The following is a 22,354-nucleotide window of genomic DNA, read 5'->3' on the forward strand; positions in this document are numbered from 1 at the left end:
GCAAATGTACTTTTTGCATGGGTGGAAGCGCCTACGTTTATTACAGTGGCAACACAGGGCCTCCACAATGTTATGCTTATAATGGCAAACGTCATTAAAACACGGGCACATATTGGGTCCTACATTAGGCCTAACTGCTTCATTAGCAAACACTTGTCGTTATGGGCGCTTTCCCAAAGTTGACATTTGGTCAAACTAACTAGCTGCGATCTATACTGAGGTCATGTAATTAGTGTACTATATGAAACCAATCTGACCTCCTCTCTGGTGACTCGGACAAGGCTTGTAATACTCTGTTGCCTTCTGCTTTCTTCTGGCCTACTGTGGTAGCACTTTCAAAGTTAGGTCGATCCAAATTGGCTGGAAAAGTACTTGCGGTACTGAGTGTACCCAGCAGGGCGGGAAACAAAGCTTGATTAATAGTCTGCGTTATTACGTTATCTCTATTAGAATGTGTGGTCGATACAATCGAAACATCTTCTCTATGGTTTAGATAGATTGGTTGAGCTAAGTGGGACCACAATTTAGATGAAACGTTGTACATATCCCCGTGAGAAAAGTGCATATAAAATGTGAATTTCGAACCGATTTCCGAAAACAGTATTTGTGTCTCTATTATTATTTTTTATTTGTAGTCGTGGTCCATCATTTTTTATTGCATAAAAAATTGCTTTGTGGCTTTCTGAATAAATAAATAAATAAATAAATAAATAAATAAATAAATAAATAAATAAAATAACAAAAGTCCTCGCCTCACATACACACATACATATATACATGTATATCATATATTTATCTTTGACAAGAAAAATATATATAGCTTCGTAAACTTAGATATCCCTTTTACTACTAGCTGCGTACATCATCAACAAATTGTGTGTGTTAAATAACCCACATGTATGATAATCCATGCATGCACATGGTCAGCACGAAGGTACGCTGGAGGGGGGGGGGGGATGATCACCAACTATAGTTGTGTTGATGCAACCAAAAACTATTTTTTTTACATGCACGAACACGCGTCGGTTAAACTTTGGCACATATACATGTCAACCAAAATATTATCTAATTCCATTCATGTCACTTAAAACCATGTAATACAATCACCTGACGCATGTATTAATAATATGTAATGACTAGTAGGGGTTTGCATGCATATATTCTTATGTGCTTACAGCAGCGTTGCTAGCTGATAAATTCTGCGTGCTCATTAAACATAGATCAGCCATACGAGACCTTCCTGGAAGCAAACTGCGAGTGTACCGCACATACCTTTCATATATTAATACACCTTCATAATAGTTTAACCAGTGTGATTGTTTTAAATCCAGGCGTACGTATTGTGACGTTTCTCGTGTTTTTTATAATTTTATTTACAATTATTTTTTAATTTATAATATTATATATTTAAAATATTAATTATTTATAATGTAAATTTACCATGATTTTTATTGCTTAATGTGTTCTGATTGTTACTGGCGAAACAGAGATTTTATCTGAGTATCACATTGCACACAGTTGCCAAAGCGTAATAGCAAGCTTAAACAATTAATGGGGCTTTCGAGTTAGGCATCTTGCTGTGAACAGGATAAAAATCAGATATAAGTGTCATGTTTTCACCAGTGCATGCTGGTTTATTCTGAAAGATACAAAAGGTATTGCTAATAGTGTAAACTTCTAATTTCTACTTTTACACAGAATTTCCCTTATATTAAATGCCACAAACTTAACTTACATGAACAAAATATAAAAACGAAAAAATATTGCTCAAAAGATAATCACGTCTTTAAACACGTTCAGCACCGTATTGGCTTTAAAGATGATTGTCCTCGCGAGAATAGAAACAAATGTAATCGGACCGCCTTGATTGACAAATATGGGAACATGATATCGATTCATTAAATTGGTTTGAGAGCGGATTTTATCCAGTAGAATACATCATACTATGTATAGTGGGCAATGAAACGCCTCTACTGCTCTCCGCCATAGCTTTTCCCTTTCAATTGACAGTAAATAATACATTCCCAGGACGCGCTTTTAAGTGTTTTGGGGTGAGATAAGTCATCAGTCCTATGTTAAGGTTGGAGATTCTCTCAGCAAACTCTCTATTTAAGGCAGCCGAAGACAGCATTGCCAAATGAGCCTGTTTAATGTTGCATGTTCTTTTCCAAAGCAGTTGAGTGGTATATGGTCAACATTTCCTGCTGGCTTAGCATTTTAATGTTAAAACACACTCTCCCAGTGGGGGAAAAGGCAAGTAATGATTGCATAGAAAGCCAGCAAAGGAACACACAATTACCTCTCTTCACTCACAAGAGTCTCTTGTCGATCGATTTCTGTCTGGCATTTCAACAGATAATGTACAAAGCAAGCTTAACAGAGAGTCGTGGTAATTTGTTTAAATTTACAATTTTCCTTGATTGCCCAAGCAAACAAGAACACTTGAGAGTGCTGCTTCATTTCTACGTTGACTCTCGTCAATAGTCGGAATTGGTGACGGTATTATGCGACCGTTGTTTCTATTCCTAATATTGTTAGGACAGGAATTGTTGTCATGAAATATATATTGTGCCCTGCGTGATCCAGCGGGATGCGATGGGTACGCAGCGTATACTAGTGGGCAGTTCTCGCTGAAGAAAACCAGTTCGCAGTCGCTATCGGAATAACGTTTCATGCCTGATAGCAGCAACAGTGACAATGGACAAAACGTCTGCCATGGATATCTCTACCGTCAAGCGTTCTGGTATCAGGAGCATGGTTTTCCTGGCATTTGCGGCCTTGCTTTGGACTGAAGTGGGCGCACAATTTTTTCTACCTGGAGAAATACCTATAGGTAAGGTAAAACAGTTATCTCTGCATGACAGATATTAATAATAGCGTTAGTTATATTATTATTATTATCCATTAAAGTAGAGATTTGTTTGTAAATGAGAAGCTGAAGACATATATACATGTATCATATATATGAGTAAAATGAAAGAGTTATTGTTTCCACGGTTAGAATAAGGTACGTATAAAATGTGCAAACTTAAAATGACAGATTATTTACACTCTATACAATAACTCTATTGGTAAATTGAGAAAATGGTGTCTATGTTTTATTCCGTTTGCTGTTAGTAAAATTATCGGTTAAATTGTCGACAGTAGCCATACATCGAGATATTGATGTGAGGAATATAAAAGTAAAAGGCAATTTTGTAAAGATGATCTCTCTCTCTCTCTTTTCTTTTATTTTTCCTCTTTCTAATGTACAGTTCGTCCTTGTTCTACACCAAGCACGAAACTGAGTTAACCTTAGTGTAACCACCACCCCATACAACCATGCTATACCGTTTATGGGGGTTTCTAATGGGTTAATTTTAACAGTATTTCAGTTTTTGTCTAAAATGATTTAATTATTGTATTTTACAGCGTTGAGAAAATAAGATATTAAAATACTCTGGCGGCAGGAATAAGCCCCAAAGAATTGCCAGAAAAACTCTATTATCACGCTAGTTGACCTCTGGTTAACATTCATCTATCTTGGATTTTTTCCAGGCATATGCTTAATTTTTCATCCTCTCTGAAAAAAGAGTAATAACTATTTTAACGTGATATATTTTTGAAAATCAAACTTATTTTGTTGGATCTAAAACAACTTGACTTCAGGTACCTTACATGATTTATTACCTCATCAATTTCGTACACTTTAAATAACCTCTTTAAGTTTCCCGAAAGCAATGACATTTCACGTTCCGACTGGTTGAGCTCGCCACAAAGATTAAGGTTCAATCAAACTTATAATGAAAATCAAACCCCCTGTGACTGCGGTGCGTTTTTCAATGTATGCGTTCAATGTAAGTGCCCAATTTTATGCATTGATAATTCAGTTCCTCCACTTTGCCAGCCTTGTATCGAAGCTGTACATAAGGTGATCACATCGATCAGTATGCAATTTGTAATTTAGATAATCTACTTTGGAGACAATTCTCGCCAGGCATTTGACCTGTCAACATGGCAATTGACCTCTGAAAGCGCTCGGTAAATTACTTTTGATTTCATTGAATTGGAGTTGGCCTAGGTATTCAAAATACATGGTATACAGAAGATTTTAGAAACTTCTAGCATGTCCTCGAAAGTAAATAGTAATATATCACAGAGATAGATGTCTCGTAATATATATATACGCAAGTGAAAGCTGTCATGATGAAATGGCTTAAACTTTACTGAAGACGGAATAATTCAAAGCCAATTTGCGTCGTAGGTTAAAAAATTAGGAAGTGAAGCCACGGAGAAATACTGACTGTTGGAAATGCGACCCAGCCATGCAGTCGTTCGGAAAGGTCTTTGTATTGATTTGCTGAAATCAGTTTAACTTTACTAGAATGCACTTTATTTGTGCGAGGATGCACGCTGTAGCTTGCAGGCTTATATACATGTACAAAAACAATGGTAAAAGTTACGTTTCTAATGGTTCTAAATTGTAACTTCCAAATTATTCATTTAACAAACCATAAAACGAGCAAAAAGGGACGTCATTCAACGTTCGAGAATCTGCGTGAGGTGAGGGGTTACCGTTCAGTAAAAACCGGGAATGTCGTTTCAGAAAACATTACAAAAAGTAACCTGGAAAACTCGTCGAGGCCCACAAAAAATCTTCAGAATTTAAGAAAAACCAATTATCTCATTCTTTGCCCCAACCATTTTGTCATTATTTCTGACTCAACACTCCTCAAATACCATGAACTCTCGTGTGATTTAAGGCTAGTTTATAGGCAACTAAAAATTAGGAAAAAGGTGCAACTTATCAAGAAGTCTATTGGCCTCGGATCAATTTTGTCTCCACTTTCGGTAAATAATTTCTTGATGTGTCTGCCACTTTGGAAAGGGGGTGTGGTCCATGTTCCCGTCTTGTACCAAGGCAATATTTCTTATAGTCACAAAGATAAATTGCCCATTTGCTCAGTGAGGGAAATGTCAAATAAACGTAATCTAAATTCTCAGCCACGGCCTACTTGACGAAGTGACTTTTAAACAACTTTGACACAATAACGCATCTTAAATTGGTATTAACAAATAGGAGATTATTTGTGATATGCTTGGAGTTGTTTCTCCCACAGGGACCGTGTTGGAATAAGGCTTACTAACCGCCTTTTGCAGATAAGGAGTTTTCCGCAAGGCTGACTATTGATTGCTTACATTATTTTCCTACAGAGCTTGTTCATCAATGGGAATCTGGAATATAGAGCTTTGGAGGTCTGAAATTGACAGTAAATGCACGATTACATTCTAGCATGTTTGAAGAATGAGATTTGCGCAAAAGTAGGCTGGGTTCTCTGTAATATAAACACACCAAACAGTCATTTCGAGGTTAGTGACGAATGGTTCAGCACTGGCAAATTTACTTTCACCGAATTAAGCCTTATCAAATAAGAACAGATTTCAAACAAATACAATCTATAGGTTTGATTTCAAATTCGTTCAAGACTATAGTTGGCTTACGCAAACCATATCGCAATGCAGCTGGCTTTTTGTCACTTTGACTGTTTGCATATATTTATCGCCCACTAGGGTTTCAGGTTTTTTAATACAGTGGTGAGAGACATTTGGTCGTAGATAAGAATAATTAATTTTCCACTGAAGTTTTATGTAGTTTTCCACTGAAGTCTTGATGTAGTTGATAATTTCTTGCGGCTTAAGGGACCCAGAGCGGATATAATAACGTCATAGGAGTAATTCAGCAAGCGTGTTTTTCTGTTTAATAAAACAAGTATGCTTCCCAAACGTCCAATTATATAAAGTACAAGTGACGCTGGCTCTGCCATTTGGAGAGAAATGGTTTTCGGTTTTGGGGATTTCTCTGCCACGAGGGCAACTATCAAAATGATCTAAATCCCGATATATAGCTGAGTGAAAAAACACTACAACAGAATTTCTCATCATTCCTTAAAAGTTTCTGATTTTATCGGCTTTTGCGTGAAATTAGTCCATATTACAATGGACTCGTCACCTGAAAAGGCAAACAATTTCATCGATTTTCCAAGATTTTAAATGGACATACAAGGTGTCCATATCTTTCCCTTTAGTATCAGTCAAATCAAAGTAGTCCAAAGGCTTAACTAGTCGAAAGGCTGCTATGTACGGTAATTTTTTTACATCAGGACGCCTTGCAATTGGTAAGTGCCCTGGTAACTGCAAAATGGAGTTTCGTTGAAATCTTGTGTTAGAAAACTAACTATACAAATGATAAATATACCCTAGCTGATTCAAGTGTCAAGTCCATGAGTCATATTGTCCATCACTGTCAGTATAAAGATTCCCATGCAATCTATACATCACACATAATAACTATATCAATCTCTTGCCTCTTCTTAAAACACTGTCCCCTGAATGTACAGCTTAGTGCGACCAGTATGTTCTGTGTTTTTCGTCCTCGAAATGATTGATTAGAGTTATTTTGCTGTTGTTATATTTATTTAATGGGTCTGTTATGTTGGAATTTTGCTTTTGACAGTTTTGAACGTCGGCTGTGAGAGTCGCCTTATATTAAAATTTTATAAATATGTACAGTATTTACCTGAGGACATACCCTTTTTAATACGTATGTTAAGATACTTCACAGTATATTACCACTTCTGAATATAATAAGCGTTACTACTTCATGATAGAAAGCGACTTCATTGGTTAAAAAATAAGGCCCCTCAGGCGACTTTGCGACATTTACCACTTCATGGGCATCACCTGTGAAAAAAGAGTTTAAATTGCACAGCTAAGATTCCTCAAATCTGTCAAAATGACGTTAGAATGAAAGGGAAGTAATTTACAATTGGCTACTTTGAAGGGTTTTTTTGTATGCCGTACGTAATATCTTAATAAAAGTATGTTTTGTTAATACGTGTTTAACTCTATATACTATGCCGGTGAGAGAAAACAGAAAAAAAGAAGTATACTTTAGCTTGTATTGCTGTTGTTATGGCTTCTTTGGGTTTGTTTTTGATACAATGTAGGGTATTCACTGAATAATAAGCTGGCAACATCCGTACATTATAATATCGACCTGAGATATCTGGTCGTAGTTTTATCTTGCCCTTTAAAAATGATATCATAATACGAAAAGGATGACGAAGTCATGAATCTCTTTTTATTGAATTTCTAGTCTCATTTTTACAAAACCTACTCTAATGGCGTTGCTATTAATGCCCTTCATGAGATGAACATTTATCAGTGACAACCTCCTCTGGTAATTCAATGTGTATTTTTAGATAAGGGAAAATAAAAGGATAAAGTTGAATGAAATAAGATACATGTAGCTGTTATCTATTACTACCCTGGCTGACAGTCTGTACATACCAGAGAAAAGAAGAGTGAAAACTAGGGGCAGGCTGGCGGTTTAAATATTTATTATGAAAAGTCAAATAAGATATCTAAATAGAGACTTTATAGTGAATCTATTTTGTTGATACATGTACATGTAGAACACAATTTATCTGTCAAAACAGCTCACAATGAGAGCAATGGACTGAACAATGGGTCTTTTGACATTTGGAACCTCGGCTCATAAGATTTCCTCATTTAGATACAGTACAGCTATGCTTTTTCGCCTCGCAACCCACAGGAGTACACCCATGAAAACGTGGCATTTAGGCGTGCGTGAATCAGCCAGTGGCTGGGGACACACAGAATGCACTTGGCTTCATCATCTGGCTATTTATAGCTGTCCATTAAACGTATACATATTCTGTTTCGTTTTGGACCCTTTCCACATAATGGGGGTTTTTCACATTGCTGATATGTTTTATCGGCAGTAGAACGTCAAAACCCTTCGATTTCTTATCACTTAGTATCATACCAAAACCCACAGTGACTATAAAGAAACGAAACACACTATTGCTTTTAAGATTATGTACAGATAGGGACGTTGCTTTTCAGAATTAAAAGGACTTGATACATCGGTACACTTTGACTCATTACCTCTTTTTCTTAGATTACTTCGATACTGGCTATTTAAACAGACTTTAATAATGGAGAAAAATGTACGAGTTCAATGTACATGTATGAGTTAGAGTTGTTTGCAAGTATTTTTGGTTTATACAAATCAAACACGCCCAGTGTATTGTTTATACTTTGACTCTTTGATTATATCGTATAATAAACCGACCTCAAGGAGGGGGTGGTGGGGGGGGGGGGGGCGATATCAAGCTGTAAATGTAAATCACGGGATAATTGTGACCAACACTGTCAAGCTTATAATTTTTTCCTTGTTTTTCTTTCAGTCTTTCTTTCTGGTTGTATCCACTAGCTTTGAGTCGATGCAATGGAAAACTATGACATACAAATATACTACATAACGTCCATGTCATATATGTAAATGCTGAATAAAAAAGGCCACTTTCATATATAAGATTGACTTATATTTTTCTGTTCCCTTTAAAGGTGCCATACTGGACCAGGTTTCCCTCAAACAGGAGGCCGCACTGAGGTACAAAGAGTCTCAGTTTAACAGAAACAAGGGTCGGTACAAGGAATTCAACCTAACAGTACAAATGCCGCCAAGTGACAGCATAAACCTGTCCAGCCCTAACCATCTGGTTGGTGCTAGTAGGTATAATAGTTCTAGTGATTGCTTCTATACCACGTAATTAATTTCAATACATGAAATATTGCTTGGCTCTAACATTGCACAGAACCAAGGGCCAGGCTGACACCGAGTCCACCAAGTTATTAGTTTATTACGGTTGCATGCATTTCGATATTTTCCCACATTTTGTGTAATATTAATTAAGAACCTGTGAATCGCCCCTGCGTGTTAAGTATCCAATATGTAGTTGTAAAGTATTTCTTAATACATGTATATTGTGTTTGGACTTGAAGCATTGATACTTCACAAAATGACATTATCTCAGCGCATACACATGTCAAGGGAGAAGTCTTATAATCTACTTTATCTATGATACAACATGTATCTGTATTTTCTGACCATGTACATACACAAATTATAACCATCTACAAATTGCGCGGAGAAAAAAGCACATTAAACGCAATTGCGCTGAAAGTAATTCCACAGAGTATAAACTATACCCGCATAATCAATCTTGCGCATCTCTAAAGTATTATATTTTGCTAACCTTCTTTATATTCAAACATTATTTAGTCCCAAGCTATGACTCTTTTAACACGCGAGGCTCAGTTTCAATAACTTAATTATCGGTTTCAGACAAAATGGCTGCCACAAATAGAGTGCACTGTCTATATTTGGCTGATTTCTCCTTTAGTTAGGGCAAAAAATTTTCACTTTTGCCAAATTGACAGGGTAATTAGGCTCTGTCACGCGTCACTAAAGTACCCAAACACTTAACTGCTGCTGCCAAAAGGGATACTTTTACCAATGTTTGTTGCATAAAGGGGTAAATGAGTATATTGTAGCTGGACTGTTTTAACCGCTTCGTAATGGTATTTGCGATATGGGAGGAACTAGATTCAATTACAATTCAGAGCGGTATACTAACCTATTAGCTTTTCTCAAAAATGTCGAAGATTAAGAGCAAAAACATTAAGCTTGTGCAACACAACCAATTTTGCGGGCACTTAAACCCCGTTTTTATGCAAAACGGCAAGCCTAATGGTCACGTATGTGAAAGCCTAGCACTTGCATGCGGAAATGTGAAACAGTTGGAGCCCATTCCGGTATAAAAACTCTATTTTTGTACTCTCAATGAAGTTTCCAAATATATTTTAAAACAGATTAAGTGGTAAAGCAGATGAGTAAGACGCATAGGGCTACGTTGCTTTATACCATACCTTTGTGTATGTTCTGTATATATGCAGCAGGCCAGACTGATATGGCCTAGGCGGATTTGAATTTTGAGAAAATTGAAATAAAAATCCTGCCTATAGGCCAAATTAAAATCTAAATGGAATTTAATTAGGCCTTGGTCGAAATAAAATCTTTCTGGATTTCTTTCTGGAATGCGACACACACACAAATCCTTTGTATTTATTTTAGTGTGCAAGCTTATGTCAAGGGGTATATTTGCAATAATTGGACTGGACCAGGCCTCGACCGCAGCTGCCGCCATAGACTTTGCCAATAAACTACACATGCCTTATTTAACCCCCAGCAAAGGGGGTGTGACGCACCAGTTTGACAACGAGTACGTCATCAACATGCTTCCAGATCACCTTGACGCAATAATAGAGACCATAATCTACCTAAGGTGGAACAGCTACATATATTACGTTTTCAATAGCGAGGGTGGTAAGTGAAACAAATTTAGTATCCTGGCTCGTTTTTTTGCAACATTTATTGTGCCCTAGGTTTCTGCACGAAACTTCCCCCCTTTTACAAACAGTGTATTTTACCTGCCCAATACAAAAAATCACTCAGGACAAAAAATGTTAACAAAGCATTTTTTCAACTGAATCATTGTCATTGTGGAACAAATAAAACACATAATAATTTCCCAACAGAATTGACCCATGGAAAAATTTCTTTTAAGGTCAAAGTCCAAAACGGCCAACATTGTACAGAGGTATAATGTTTGACTTAGCCTGTGATTGAAACCAGTTTAAAAAGCTTGTGTTATGACTAATTTCCAATAGGCGAAGGACCCACAATAAACGTGATTCAATTGAAAAATCTTTGCTAACATATTTTTCCACTTCAGTGGAAAAAGTAAGGTATTTCCTAGACTATAGACTGTATACATGTTAGATGAGAAGACAGAATAAAGAAATAAAGGACATTTTTCCATTTCTGTAGCTATATGTCTGTAATGTGGTATTTGCAGGGTTTTCTCGGTTTTCATACCTGAACCGTCGATTGGAAGAACTTAAAGCACCCAAGCCAGTGATGGGCTACAGGTTACGTAATGCCAGTGACGCATACACGGATCTAAGAGAGTTGGACAAACTGCCTCAACGGTTTGCTACCAAATATATTATTTTAGATATGGCGGACCAGACTGCACTAGAGGAAGTTTTGAGACAGGTACAAGTTACATTATTGTTCGAACTTATAGTCTGTTTTGATAGGATTTAATACTTTTGCAAAATTCCGTTCCTTTTGTCGCCATTTATGAGAAAACAATTTGCGCAGAAGTTAGAATTTGTTTTAATCAGTAAGGCATCGCTTTTCATAACAGAAATATGCTTTGAGTGAAAAAGTGTAGTTACACCCTAGTAAATCGACATTCCCTTTGCGAACAAGGTTCATTGAACAAAACCAGTATTACTAGGGAAATTAGAAAGCCGACCGCCATCATTCTATTTTACCGATCAATAAAACTGCATTTTAGTCTCGGTTGATTTATGGCTAGGTGATTTATATTTTCATTATTTTAATGGAAACGAATGATTTCAACTGAAGAGTATTTGAAAGGTATTGTTATAATAATTTATGTTACCCCATTAAGTCACAGAGCAACTCTCCTATATTTTTTCTGTGTTGTTTTGTTCTAGATCCCAGTTGTTGGTATGAACAAAATCGGGTACCATTACTTGTTGGGTACATTGGTGAGTGTCTAGTATTTCCTGTTTTACAAAGAAATTATTTCACTAAGAAAATGTAATCAAATGTGGCTTCAACCAATGGGAGTATAAAAAGGCAGCTTGTTTGCTATGTCATGCTCAGTTGATAATCTGATTCTTGGCAGTGCTTATATTAGTTTCCAGTCATATAGAAAGATGGCTAATGCGAAGATAATTAAGTTTTGTGCTCGTAAAGTCCTACGGCGTTCAATTGGCATATTTTCTGCGTTGAGAATTTTTGAATACTTAGTATGTCATTATTGGGAAAAAGCCCATGAAATGAAGTTGCTTAGTCACGCTTTGGTTTCAAACGTACATCATGTAAGTGGTTTCCCCACTAATAAGTACACAGACAGTAAAGACATACACTGAATTGGGAGTACCGAATCAATTGTAACGAGTGACATTTTATTACTAGTTTCTAGTTATAGTATATCATTAGTGTGAAAATACACAGGTCATTAGCCTCTCTTTTTTACATAAAATAACAATCATTGTTTCAAAATATATAGATATACAGTTATCTATTGATTTCATATTAAAATGATGTTAAGATATCAATTTTCTTTACTGGTAGGCCTTCCCAATAATGGCCAATCTATTTAAATCATGTAAATTTTGCATTAGCTTTTTAATATTTAGGATATAAAGTGTTCATTGTTGTATTGAAGACGAGATAGATGAAAGTAACAATAAGCCGAGGATATCAGAAAACAAAAGCACCTCAAATTTTGTATTACCCTCTTTTTAATTTCTTCCAAACGCACACAGTGTGTGACATGTGCGTGTGCATACATGCGTTGGTGTGTGCGTGCAATTGCGCCATGCTTATTTTCATTAACAGGCTATGGATGAACTAGACTTAACAAAATACGAATATGGCGGCGCCAATGTGACGGGTTTTAATCTCCTCAATTATTCCGACTCCACACTGAGAAGGTTCCTGAGAGGCTGGAGAAAAGAGAGCCCAGCAAAATATTATGGAGCCGGCACAAACAGGATACAGGTACTTATACTAGACAAGATTGCTATCATAAACTAGAATGGGGAGGCTGTACATGTATCTATATTAAATTTCTTACAGCCGTGTAATCACAAACGTTATTTACTTTTAATATAATTGCACATTTAATATTACTCACAAAATATTCACAACGTGAAGCCCATTTGAATAGAAATCATATTTCATAACATATTCTTTTATTTTCATTAATTACATTCTAAATATAATAATTAATTGGTGGTTAAGCAATATATAATATGAGAATATCTGACTGTTTGTTTGTTTTTGAAAAAAAACTATTATATTACTCCATGAAAAGGTAAATCATAATAATAATAATAATTACAGAATGAAAACTCTCTTGACTTCAGCTTCAATCAGCATTACTAGTGGACTCCGTGTCTGTCCTGGCGAATGCGTTTAACTACATGATGGAGAGGAACCCGAGCATATTTCGAGGCATATTTCGTGATGGGGTAGTATATAACAACGATGCGCCTGGTATATTATGTCGGTCCCCGTCCCCCTTTCCATGGCACCTTGGGAATGAGATAATAAGTGCCATAAAACAGGTTAATTATTGCTTTAACACACCTTATTTTGTTTTAAAAGACTTTATTTGATTTTATGGCATTTATGTTGTAAGGTCAGACAGAGGTTTGGATTCTGATTTAATGTGCACAAGAAGGTACTCAGGTTTTTAATATTATCTTTGAACCCTGCACTTGAATAGTAATGCTACATGTAATACGTTACTTAAAGGAACAATGAACATGGTTGTTGTTTTTTTTTCAATTCTATAATTCTCCGCCCTAGAGGACCATCTCTTAATTGAGTTCCGAACTAAAAAATCCGAAGTTTTTATATACTATTTTTTATTCACACGGCAAGATCAAATAGACGGTTACATGCATTCCTTTTATTTATACTTTGCGTAAACATATAACATTTGATAGGGTATTAATTTCAACCCATAAAGATTTGTGAACTCTTTTAACCAAAGTGGATAGAAAATGCAAAAGAGAGGACATTTTAAACAGCATATTTCCGGGCATTGTCTCTTTAAGCCCTTATAAACCTATCATATCAAACTTGTCATTCTCCATAATCACATCTTGGCTCCACGGGGCCGTTGTGCCATTACTTTTAATGCGTGTCTTTATCGAACCCTTGGGGCCGAAATGACATCCAAGAAACAACATACTCTCCACTCTCCCTCTCAATGATTGATGTTGTTTTTAATAAGTTTGCAAGATACAGTGCCTGGTAATGGTGGCGTATCGTGATCCTATTAGTCAAGAGGGAGGGAACTGTAATGGCCGTCTCTATTCATTTCAGTCACATGTTTCCGGGCTGTCTGGAAAGATAGTCTTCGACAGAACTGGCAAGAGGAAGAACTTTACCCTTAGCGTCACAGATGTTTCGCTTAAAGGCCGAAGCAAGGTACCATTGTATTGTTCCCTTTAATTTGTCCTACCAATTAAGCCAGCTATCCGCCACAACTTATATGCATGTAGAAGTGTCGAGGTACATGTACCTTCCGTCTTCCACGTTGTATATATTACTATCTGACAAAGAGGTGGTCCGTGTTGCAATTAATCTGCAGGCAGTGTTTCTGAGATAATATTTCCTATAACGAGGAAGAAATTATTTAAAAGATTTCAACTTTTAAGCTTTTACGTTATCCAAATTACACTTATATTTTCCTTGTTAAAAATAAATTTAATCTTTTTGGCGGCCTCGTACATTAAAGAATGCCACTTGGGGTACGGGGAATAGTCACTACTTAAACGCCTGTTCTTTAAGTGTCGGTGATTAACACGCCAAAACAAAATTGCGGTGGGTTATCGCGAGCATGGATTTCTGCTTCAGCGCCTTCGCGTCGATTATGTGTCCAGAAGAATCTCCAGAGGTGTAGTCATAATTGCGCGCTGTTCTAAGAATTATTCACCGAGGGAGACGTGTACATAGAGCTTCCAGGCAGTACCTTTTACAGCATGCCAGCGATAACATGTGTGTCATGTTGTGAGCAGTCAAGTATCACTGCCCGAAATTACTTATACATGTATCTTTGGAAGCAAATTCCGTTGTGTTTTTTTTTGTTTTGTTTGCATGGACTGATTCACGTGGCATGCGTCTGCTGATTCGTATTTATACATATTTAACCACTAATGCCAATTTGTGTACAACTTGGCTGCGAATATAACACTATAAAGTATAAAAGTTGATTAGCCAATGACTAGATGTCCAATATTTTGATAATATCAGGTCGGAGAGTGGTCGCGTGAGCGCGGATTCAAAGGCCCGAACTGGTTTGACACACCCAAGAAAAACGTCACTCACCGGGGGAATGGCTCCTATATCATTACCATGAACGAGGTGAGTTACTGTGCTTCGGAACAGGTGTGTGTGTGTGTGTGCGTGTGCGTGTGCGTGTGCGTGCTTGAATACATGCGTGTAGGCGTGTATGTGTGTGTGTGTGTGTGTGTGAGTGTGTGAGAGAGACTGAGACAGAGAGAGAGAGAGAAAGTTTATCTATTATTAGATATTTCCTGCAGTACATACATGAATTTAACTTGCACAATATTTAATCACGATCCTAAACTTGAACAATTGTGGAGGATTAGATAAAGCGATCAAATCAGCGTTGCTAGTTAATAATTATTCATTTAAGCGACTGCATGATTTGTTACATAAAGAGGGTCCAAACATTAGTACGAAAAATAGCAAGCCAGAATTTTTTGTGCAAGCAAGCTGAAATTTGACTGATTAGTAGAAAAAACATTTACAATTTCCTCCAACACAAAGCCTTCTGAAATTATTTACTTATCTTTTTCTGACGGCTAGATTAAAAATATGATGAAAAGACAGTTTAACAAGTGATGGTGAAAATAATTTTTGTTAATGAATTATTCAATTGGAAAGGCCAATTTTGCCCATTTAATTAATTGCAGCTGGGCGTTTTTTTCTCTAGGAAGAGCCGTATGTGATGTGGAAAAAACAGGACAACGGGGAGCCGTTGGTGGGCAATGACAGGTTTGAGGGCTACTGTGTGGACCTGACCAGGGAACTGGCCGCAATCGCTAACTTCAGGTTATAACATAATGCTCTTATATCTGTTACAGCAAACATTATCAGGGTTTCCACTTCAACTAATTATTCTATAAATTTTCAAATATTCATGATTTAATAGGTTAAATAATATTGAATTAAACATGAGGAATTTTTTTTTTGCGTGACGCATTGTATAAAGACAAACAATACATCCGCTCATTTTCTTTGTATTGTTTCTCTGTCACCCTGAGCTGTAGTAATATGTCATTAACAGGATCCTATTTTGTGCATTATCATTTTCTGCTTTTTTTGTCTGTACATTTGACATCTTTGCTGCCTTGTTAAAATTCAGATACACCATAAAATTGGTGGACGACAAAATGTACGGGGAATATAATGGCACACATTGGGACGGTATGATCGGTGAGCTAACTCGAGGGGTGAGTGGTTTGGACAGCGTTATTTTATTCTTATGTCGAGTGCCAGTTTCTGTTACACATGCAGTGTGTTTATGTGTTATTACTAGTATACATACCACTTGCTTCAACAGCCAGATATACACATGCATGAATAATACTTCGACTTTTCCAAACCAAGAATTCGATAGAATTAAACTATTCAAAGAGCTCAGACAATCTGTTGACGTCAATTTAGTGTACATTCTTTATAAGAAAGTTGTGGACGCAGTCGTAGCCCCCTCGCACGTGCTTGTTCGCCTAAATATGGCACCAACACACTATTTACATGTAGCTGGATGAGCACAATATTGCAGTAGTGGTATTACGTGTGCGTGTGTGTGTTTGTGTGAGTGCTATCGAAATCAAATGCAGTGGCATTAAATGTGAAAATTATTTTATTCTTGCGTCCATTTCCGAAATTGATTTGCTACTCTCACTGCAATACATCCGATCCTCTCTAACATTTAGAAAGACGCACCTTGGCCAAATACACTCTGTTGTTACGTATAAGCACATTAACTGTTAACAAAGCGTGTGAGAAATGCATATAAATATTTCGAACATCGTTCTAAGTGTTTTGCTTGATGATGGAGTGTTTTGTTCCTCTATCTATCCATATAGGAGGCGGACATGGCTATCAGCTCGTTAACGATAACAGCCCAGCGTCAGCGGGTCGTCGATTTCTCTAAACCTTTCATGAGGACAGGGGTCAGCATCATGATTAAAAAACCAGAAAAAGAGAAACCCGGGGTGTTCTCCTTCTTGGACCCTCTCGATGAGAAAATCTGGATGAGCATCGCTTTTGCCTTTGTCGGTGTCAGCGTCGTCATGTTCCTCGTGTGCCGGATAAGCCCTCTGGAGTGGAACAATGAGGCGCAGAATGGGGAGGTGATTGAATTAGAGACTGTATTTTCACTGAAGAACAGCTTGTGGTTTTCCTTTGGGGCTGTCATGCAGCAAGGAGCAGATGTTTTCCCCAAGTAAGAACGCACAAAAGACTGTATGGCATTTTAAGAGAAAGGCTAACGACTTTTCATGAAATGAAATAAAAATCCCTGTGGTATCTAATAAGTATGGATTCGATATAATTCATTACTAATTGTTTTATTGAAATTAATGAAAACGTGACTATTGTATGCCGCATTGCCGATTTTGACAATAAATATATATGTCAGTATTATACAATAATTTTGCCTTTCATATGTCTATTTATTTTAAGAAGTACAACTGTATAACAATTACGACTATGTTTATGAAACCGGGCACGTTGCGACAGCTGCTTTGGAAAACAATACATGAAAATAATCTTTTTTTCTTTTTTTGCAGTGTATTATTAGTCCTTTGTGTCTAAAATTCCAGGTCGCTATCTGGTCGTCTGGTAGGAACCGTCTGGTGGTTCTTCTCGCTCATCATCATCTCATCCTACACCGCTAACCTCGCCGCATTCCTCACTATAGAACGAACAAATCCACGGATAAGATCTGCCGAAGATCTGGCTCAACAAACAGAAATTGAATACGGATGCATGGAGGGGGGATCAACAGCGAAATTTTTTAAAGTACATCTCTCTCTCTCTCTCTCTTTCTCTCTCTCTCTCACACACACACAACATGCTTCGTGGTATTTTCAGTGAACGAGTTCTGAAGCAAGTTACCCCTCATTTTAAAGAAGCAGTATTTAAGTTCTTTTTACTTGTCTTTTTGTGCTAGTTCTACCTATTTTGGCTTTAAGTAGTGCAGTAATATTCAGTTATTTATTTCAGTTCAATGTATTTGGTCAAAAATGTCTTGTTCAGGATATGATTTTTACTTTTCAGAACTCTCAGTTTAAAACCTACCAAAATATGTGGGCTTTCATGACTTCAAGACCAGGAGTTTTTGTAAAAAGCACCGACGAAGGATTAAAGAAACTTAGAGAATCGAAGGGAAAATATGCTTTTCTATTAGAATCAACAACAAACGACTATAAAAACCAAAAGAAGCCTTGTGATACCATGATGGTTGGACCTAATATTCAAAACAAAGGCTATGGCGTGGCTACGGCCGTTGGTCTTGAGCCGGAGAACCTCAGGTACTCTATTGTTGGTTGGGTTGAGAACATGTGTGTGTGTGTGTGTGTGTGTGTGTGTGTGTGTGTGTGTGTGTTTTAGATAAAAAAGCATTCAGTTTTCTTTTTTAAACGGTTCTTTTAGTTGATATTGACGTAATATAATTGAATGAATGAATTCATGGTAAGGGGTTTAAATATTTACCTTAATTTTGTGTGCAAACATTAGCCTTGGTCAGATTGAATAGTACGTAATTGAAAGCAGATAGTTGAAAGCAGAAACAAGCGAATTTGAGTTTCTTGAAAAAAGAATTACATCAGACTCTGTAAAACTTCTCTTCTTATCTTTTCAGGGAAAAAATTAATCTGGCTATTTTACAATTAGATGAGCGCGGTATTTTAACGAAGTTGAAGAAAAAGTGGTGGTATGACAAGGGCGAATGTGCCCAAAAGCCGGTAAGAGAACGAAGACTGCATTCCCATAGATTTTAGATCGTTCTATCCCCGTGGGGAGTCTCACTAGATGACTGTCAGCTTAGATCGGATGGATCGATCTAAATCTGTGGGAACCCAGTCTAAGACTTGCTTTCACTATAAATCAACATCGTAATACACAAGACTTTAAGAAATTATAAGTTTGGCGGATCTTAAATATTGCTTTTCAAATGTGGACGTAGGAAATGTTTAAAGGGATAATAACTCTTCGTATGAAATCTGTATTTCACAATAAAAACATTGTGAGTGACTCATAAAAATATAATATATTCTGTTTTCCCACAAAAACGGCTGTTATAGCTATTATTCTGATATCTGAGCTTGTCTTTAGACCACGTGACCTCCATTGATGGCTATACTATGTTAAAATCTCTTAAGAGATTTTAACAAAAAACCAAACTTTTTAGAAAAAAACCAGGGACTAACTTTGAATGTAAAAATGGATTCATTAACCATTGGTTAGTATGGGAAAATTGTTGTTTACTCCAGGAAAATTCATTTTTTGGCCAAAACGAAGAGTTATTATCACTTTAATTACTGCGTTATGAGCATAAGAGATTTGTCAGTATATTTATTGTAGTCAGGGCTCTTTGTTGATGATACACCTGTTTTAATGGCCGAGATATCGTTTATAATGAATTCACATTACCAAGTATCCATTTTATTGAAGACACCTTCAGTAAGTAAGTTATCTTGTTGTTATTTCACAAAGTTATTTTGCAGGATTCCAAAACAAACCCGCTAAAACTGAATAACGTTGCAGGCGTATTTTATATTCTGATTGGAGGACTTATGCTTGCTATGCTGGTCTCGTTATTTGAATTCCTTTACAATGCAAGAAAAGAAGCTAAAAGATCAAAGGTTAGCTGCAGTTTTTTAGTCTCTTTTTCCTTTTTATGATCATCATAAGAAACTGAAACAGCTCGAATTTTTGGGAAATTTCACAGTCACGTCTTTAAGAAAGAAAGAGTAGCGCGTTTTGATGCCTTGATGTGTGCTTTTGGTTTCTTTACGCAGAAAAAATTACACATTTAAAGATGAATTACACTTCAAAGCACGTTGAATCATTGAAATAGAGCTGCTTTATGTTTACCCTCCATGCCGTAAAGAAAAACTAAAGAAATCCTTATTTCAAGTTGTTGATTTTTTTGCAGGGTTCATTTAAAAACGCCGTACGCTCTAAGGCCCGGCTATCTATTGCTGGCCCAGGAGAACACGAAGGGGACTATGCTGAAGAATGTGTCGCGCCTCCCCCTTCCTATGGAGCTGCGGTAATGTTGGATTTTTGATATCATGAAATATCCATTACAGCATTTGATTTAAGCTAAAAATAATTTTTTAAAGACACATTTCCTCGAATATACACAGGAGCTGTAAAATGTCGTAACGTTCAGGCGCTTATTTTATGATTACATCTTGAGGAGAAAAAAAAAACAAAAAAGAAATACATTGAATGTATACCACATTATTACGCATTTAACAGTTTGTTTCTTATTCATTTAGCAGATGGGGTACATACCGTCACAAACTATGGTAACCTTCAGAGGAACTGAGAGAAAAACGGATACTGAAGTTTAGAGAATTTCCGGAAATATTTTAATCTGAATCAGATTTTGATGAAGAAAAAGACTTCAGCGACAACACGTAAATGTCACTGAAGGATCCAATATTTTGCTTAGAGGGTAGAAGAGGGTGGGGGTATACAAAGAAATGTTTTTTAACCTTGTTAAGCTAGGCAAATATTATCGTTGTCGAGGATAATTTTACTGTAATATTAAGTATTGCACAGGGATAAATTTGCTTGGTTTGACTAGTTTCGCTTATTGTACGACTCTTTTTATTAAGAAAAAGAGTGGAAGGGTGTATTTTTAAAGCAATTAGGGGGTATGGTTCTTTGGATCCGTCATTGAATGTCGACCAGTGGATATTTTGGCACTTTATTCCAGATATGACACAGTGAATCTTGGTGCTATTTTCAGATTTACTTTATTCGTTAATTTACAGCCTCGTTGTGCTGATCATAACCACGACGGAAAAAATATCTAGCCTTCACTTATTTGGTATATGTCATTTTCATCAGTTCTTTCTACATGTAACGCTAAAAATTCAATATCTCTGACAACGTAGTTGTTTATTAGGTACACAGGTATCTACATTTCAGAGGATAAGAGTGAAAGGTGCGTCTAAGAGCAAGCAGAATTCCACCGTCTCATATTGATCCTATAGAATAGATTTGGCGTAATTAAAGCACAGATTTCGGTTCACATGTGGCTGAGAAAATGAAGGTGCCAATTGAATTAACGTTTCACATACACGTAAAAGCTGTTTTTGTGAAGCCATATATAATCAACTTCAGCATTCATTTCTGACAGGGATTTCTGAAAGCTATTTGTGTGAATAGGAAACGACTTAATTTAAACTTAATGTAATTACGAGCCTGTAGAACATTACATAATTGTGTATGTGTTTTTAACTGGATTTTGCGTGTGTAGTAACGATCTCTTTTTTTCTTGTCAAAGGTAATTTTTTTACAGGGTAATTTCACCGACCGGTGTTTAAAGTTAGAGCAATGGCTCTTCTCTTTTAAGTGTATAGTTTGTACAAGATGTATAAAATAGATGAATAAAATATTTCAGTTATAGTTGTATCGTTGAATGTGAGATCCGCAGTGCAAAGTGTCCCTGACCTATTAGCACAATGCGTCCATACCACGTGATGAGGCACCACGTGGCCCCATTCTAAAAGCCTCAGGGCTCATTTCCATTTCCATTAGTCTACCTAGGTCGATCTAACTCCGCTTAATGCAACCAGTTTAACGGATAAACACTCCTCCTCCTGGCGTAGTGCAGAAAAAAGTAAAGCGGGTAATGATATGAGAACGTTGAAAACAAGAGGGGGCGTGTTAATCTGTACAGCTGATTGCATTCAGCGAGAGTTCCTTCGGAGTTGGATCGATCTTCGTAGTTTTAATGGAAATGAACTCTTATTGAGATAAAAAGGGAACTTTGTTTGCCCAAATTATACACTATGAAATATTTTGAATGTTACTGTTTCAATTTCTTTCGAAAAAAAAACGCAAACCTATACGTTTATAAAATAACTTGTCAAATCACCCCATCTCTCAATTAAAAAAATGTAGCACTTCATCCACGTCAGAATTGCACATGGATTTATAAATTCAGCATCAAAAAGTTCATAGAAATGTGAACGAATGAGATCTAGGTTCAGGGCTCTGTGGCTATATTCTATACCCTGGAAATGTATAAATTAGCACATGTACTTTCTTTTGGCTTATTCAATAGGGATCAAAAAGTGACAATGTGCGAAAAGCCTGCTTGATATTACTCATGAGGACTAGATGTAAACCACATTTTCTTGCTTAGACTGTAAAGGACTGAATACGTGCGTGATGAATACGTGCATGAATACATGCGTGATGTCATCAGAAGATATTTCAAAATTGCCGTAAAAAGCTCATCCGTGCGAGGGCATGAGAGTCACTGAATTTCCTATCGAGTACTGTGTCAATCTTTAGTGTCCCTCTTCGTTTTATTGTGCCACGAAAAAGAAGGAATATATCACTTGTTTTTGCTACGGAGCTTCAAGCAATCAATAGTGCAATAGTAATTCCTTCACCCCATCGCTATTCTTTGTAATTTAATTTGTAATTGTATTTAAATGAGTTATCAGCGTAAATTGATCGATCAGTAGGCAGTTACCGGGCTATAATGAAGCAGACGCATCTGCACATCCACTTTGGCCCCGGGTGGGTCACTCAAGGCTTTGGCCAAGT

General features: G+C 36.7%; 1 protein-coding gene across 1 annotated transcript; it reads left to right on the forward strand.

Annotated features, from left to right (window-relative positions):
• Positions 1-9,988: 9,988 nt before the first annotated feature.
• LOC106181255 (glutamate receptor 2-like) lies at positions 9,989-21,189 on the forward strand. The gene is made up of 16 exons (XM_087009592.1): positions 9,989-10,234; positions 10,767-10,966; positions 11,437-11,490; positions 12,350-12,511; positions 12,880-13,080; positions 13,847-13,951; positions 14,777-14,887; positions 15,483-15,601; positions 15,915-16,002; positions 16,642-17,000; positions 17,380-17,578; positions 17,837-18,090; positions 18,420-18,522; positions 19,285-19,422; positions 19,716-19,832; positions 20,065-21,189. The coding sequence occupies exons 1-16, from the start codon at positions 9,994-9,996 to the stop codon at positions 20,137-20,139; spliced, it is 2,526 nt and encodes an 841-aa protein (XP_086865718.1). The 5' UTR covers positions 9,989-9,993; the 3' UTR covers positions 20,140-21,189.
• The last annotated feature ends 1,165 nt before the right edge of the window (positions 21,190-22,354 follow it).

Source organism: Lingula anatina, chromosome 3, assembly GCF_051362555.1.
Source record: "Lingula anatina isolate TDL-2025a chromosome 3, LinAna3.0, whole genome shotgun sequence".
Lineage (NCBI taxonomy): Eukaryota > Metazoa > Brachiopoda > Lingulata > Lingulida > Lingulidae > Lingula > Lingula anatina.

Bases quoted from the DNA above. Each gene is read 5' to 3' on its own strand.
- LOC106181255 (XM_087009592.1), top strand. From the start codon at position 9,994: ATGTCAAGGGGTATATTTGCAATAATTGGACTGGACCAGGCCTCGACC. The intron at 14,888-15,482 runs GTGAGTTACTGT...TTTTTTCTCTAG, and splicing joins ATATCATTACCATGAACGAG to GAAGAGCCGTATGTGATGTG. The intron at 17,579-17,836 runs GTACATCTCTCT...TTTACTTTTCAG, and splicing joins CAACAGCGAAATTTTTTAAA to AACTCTCAGTTTAAAACCTA.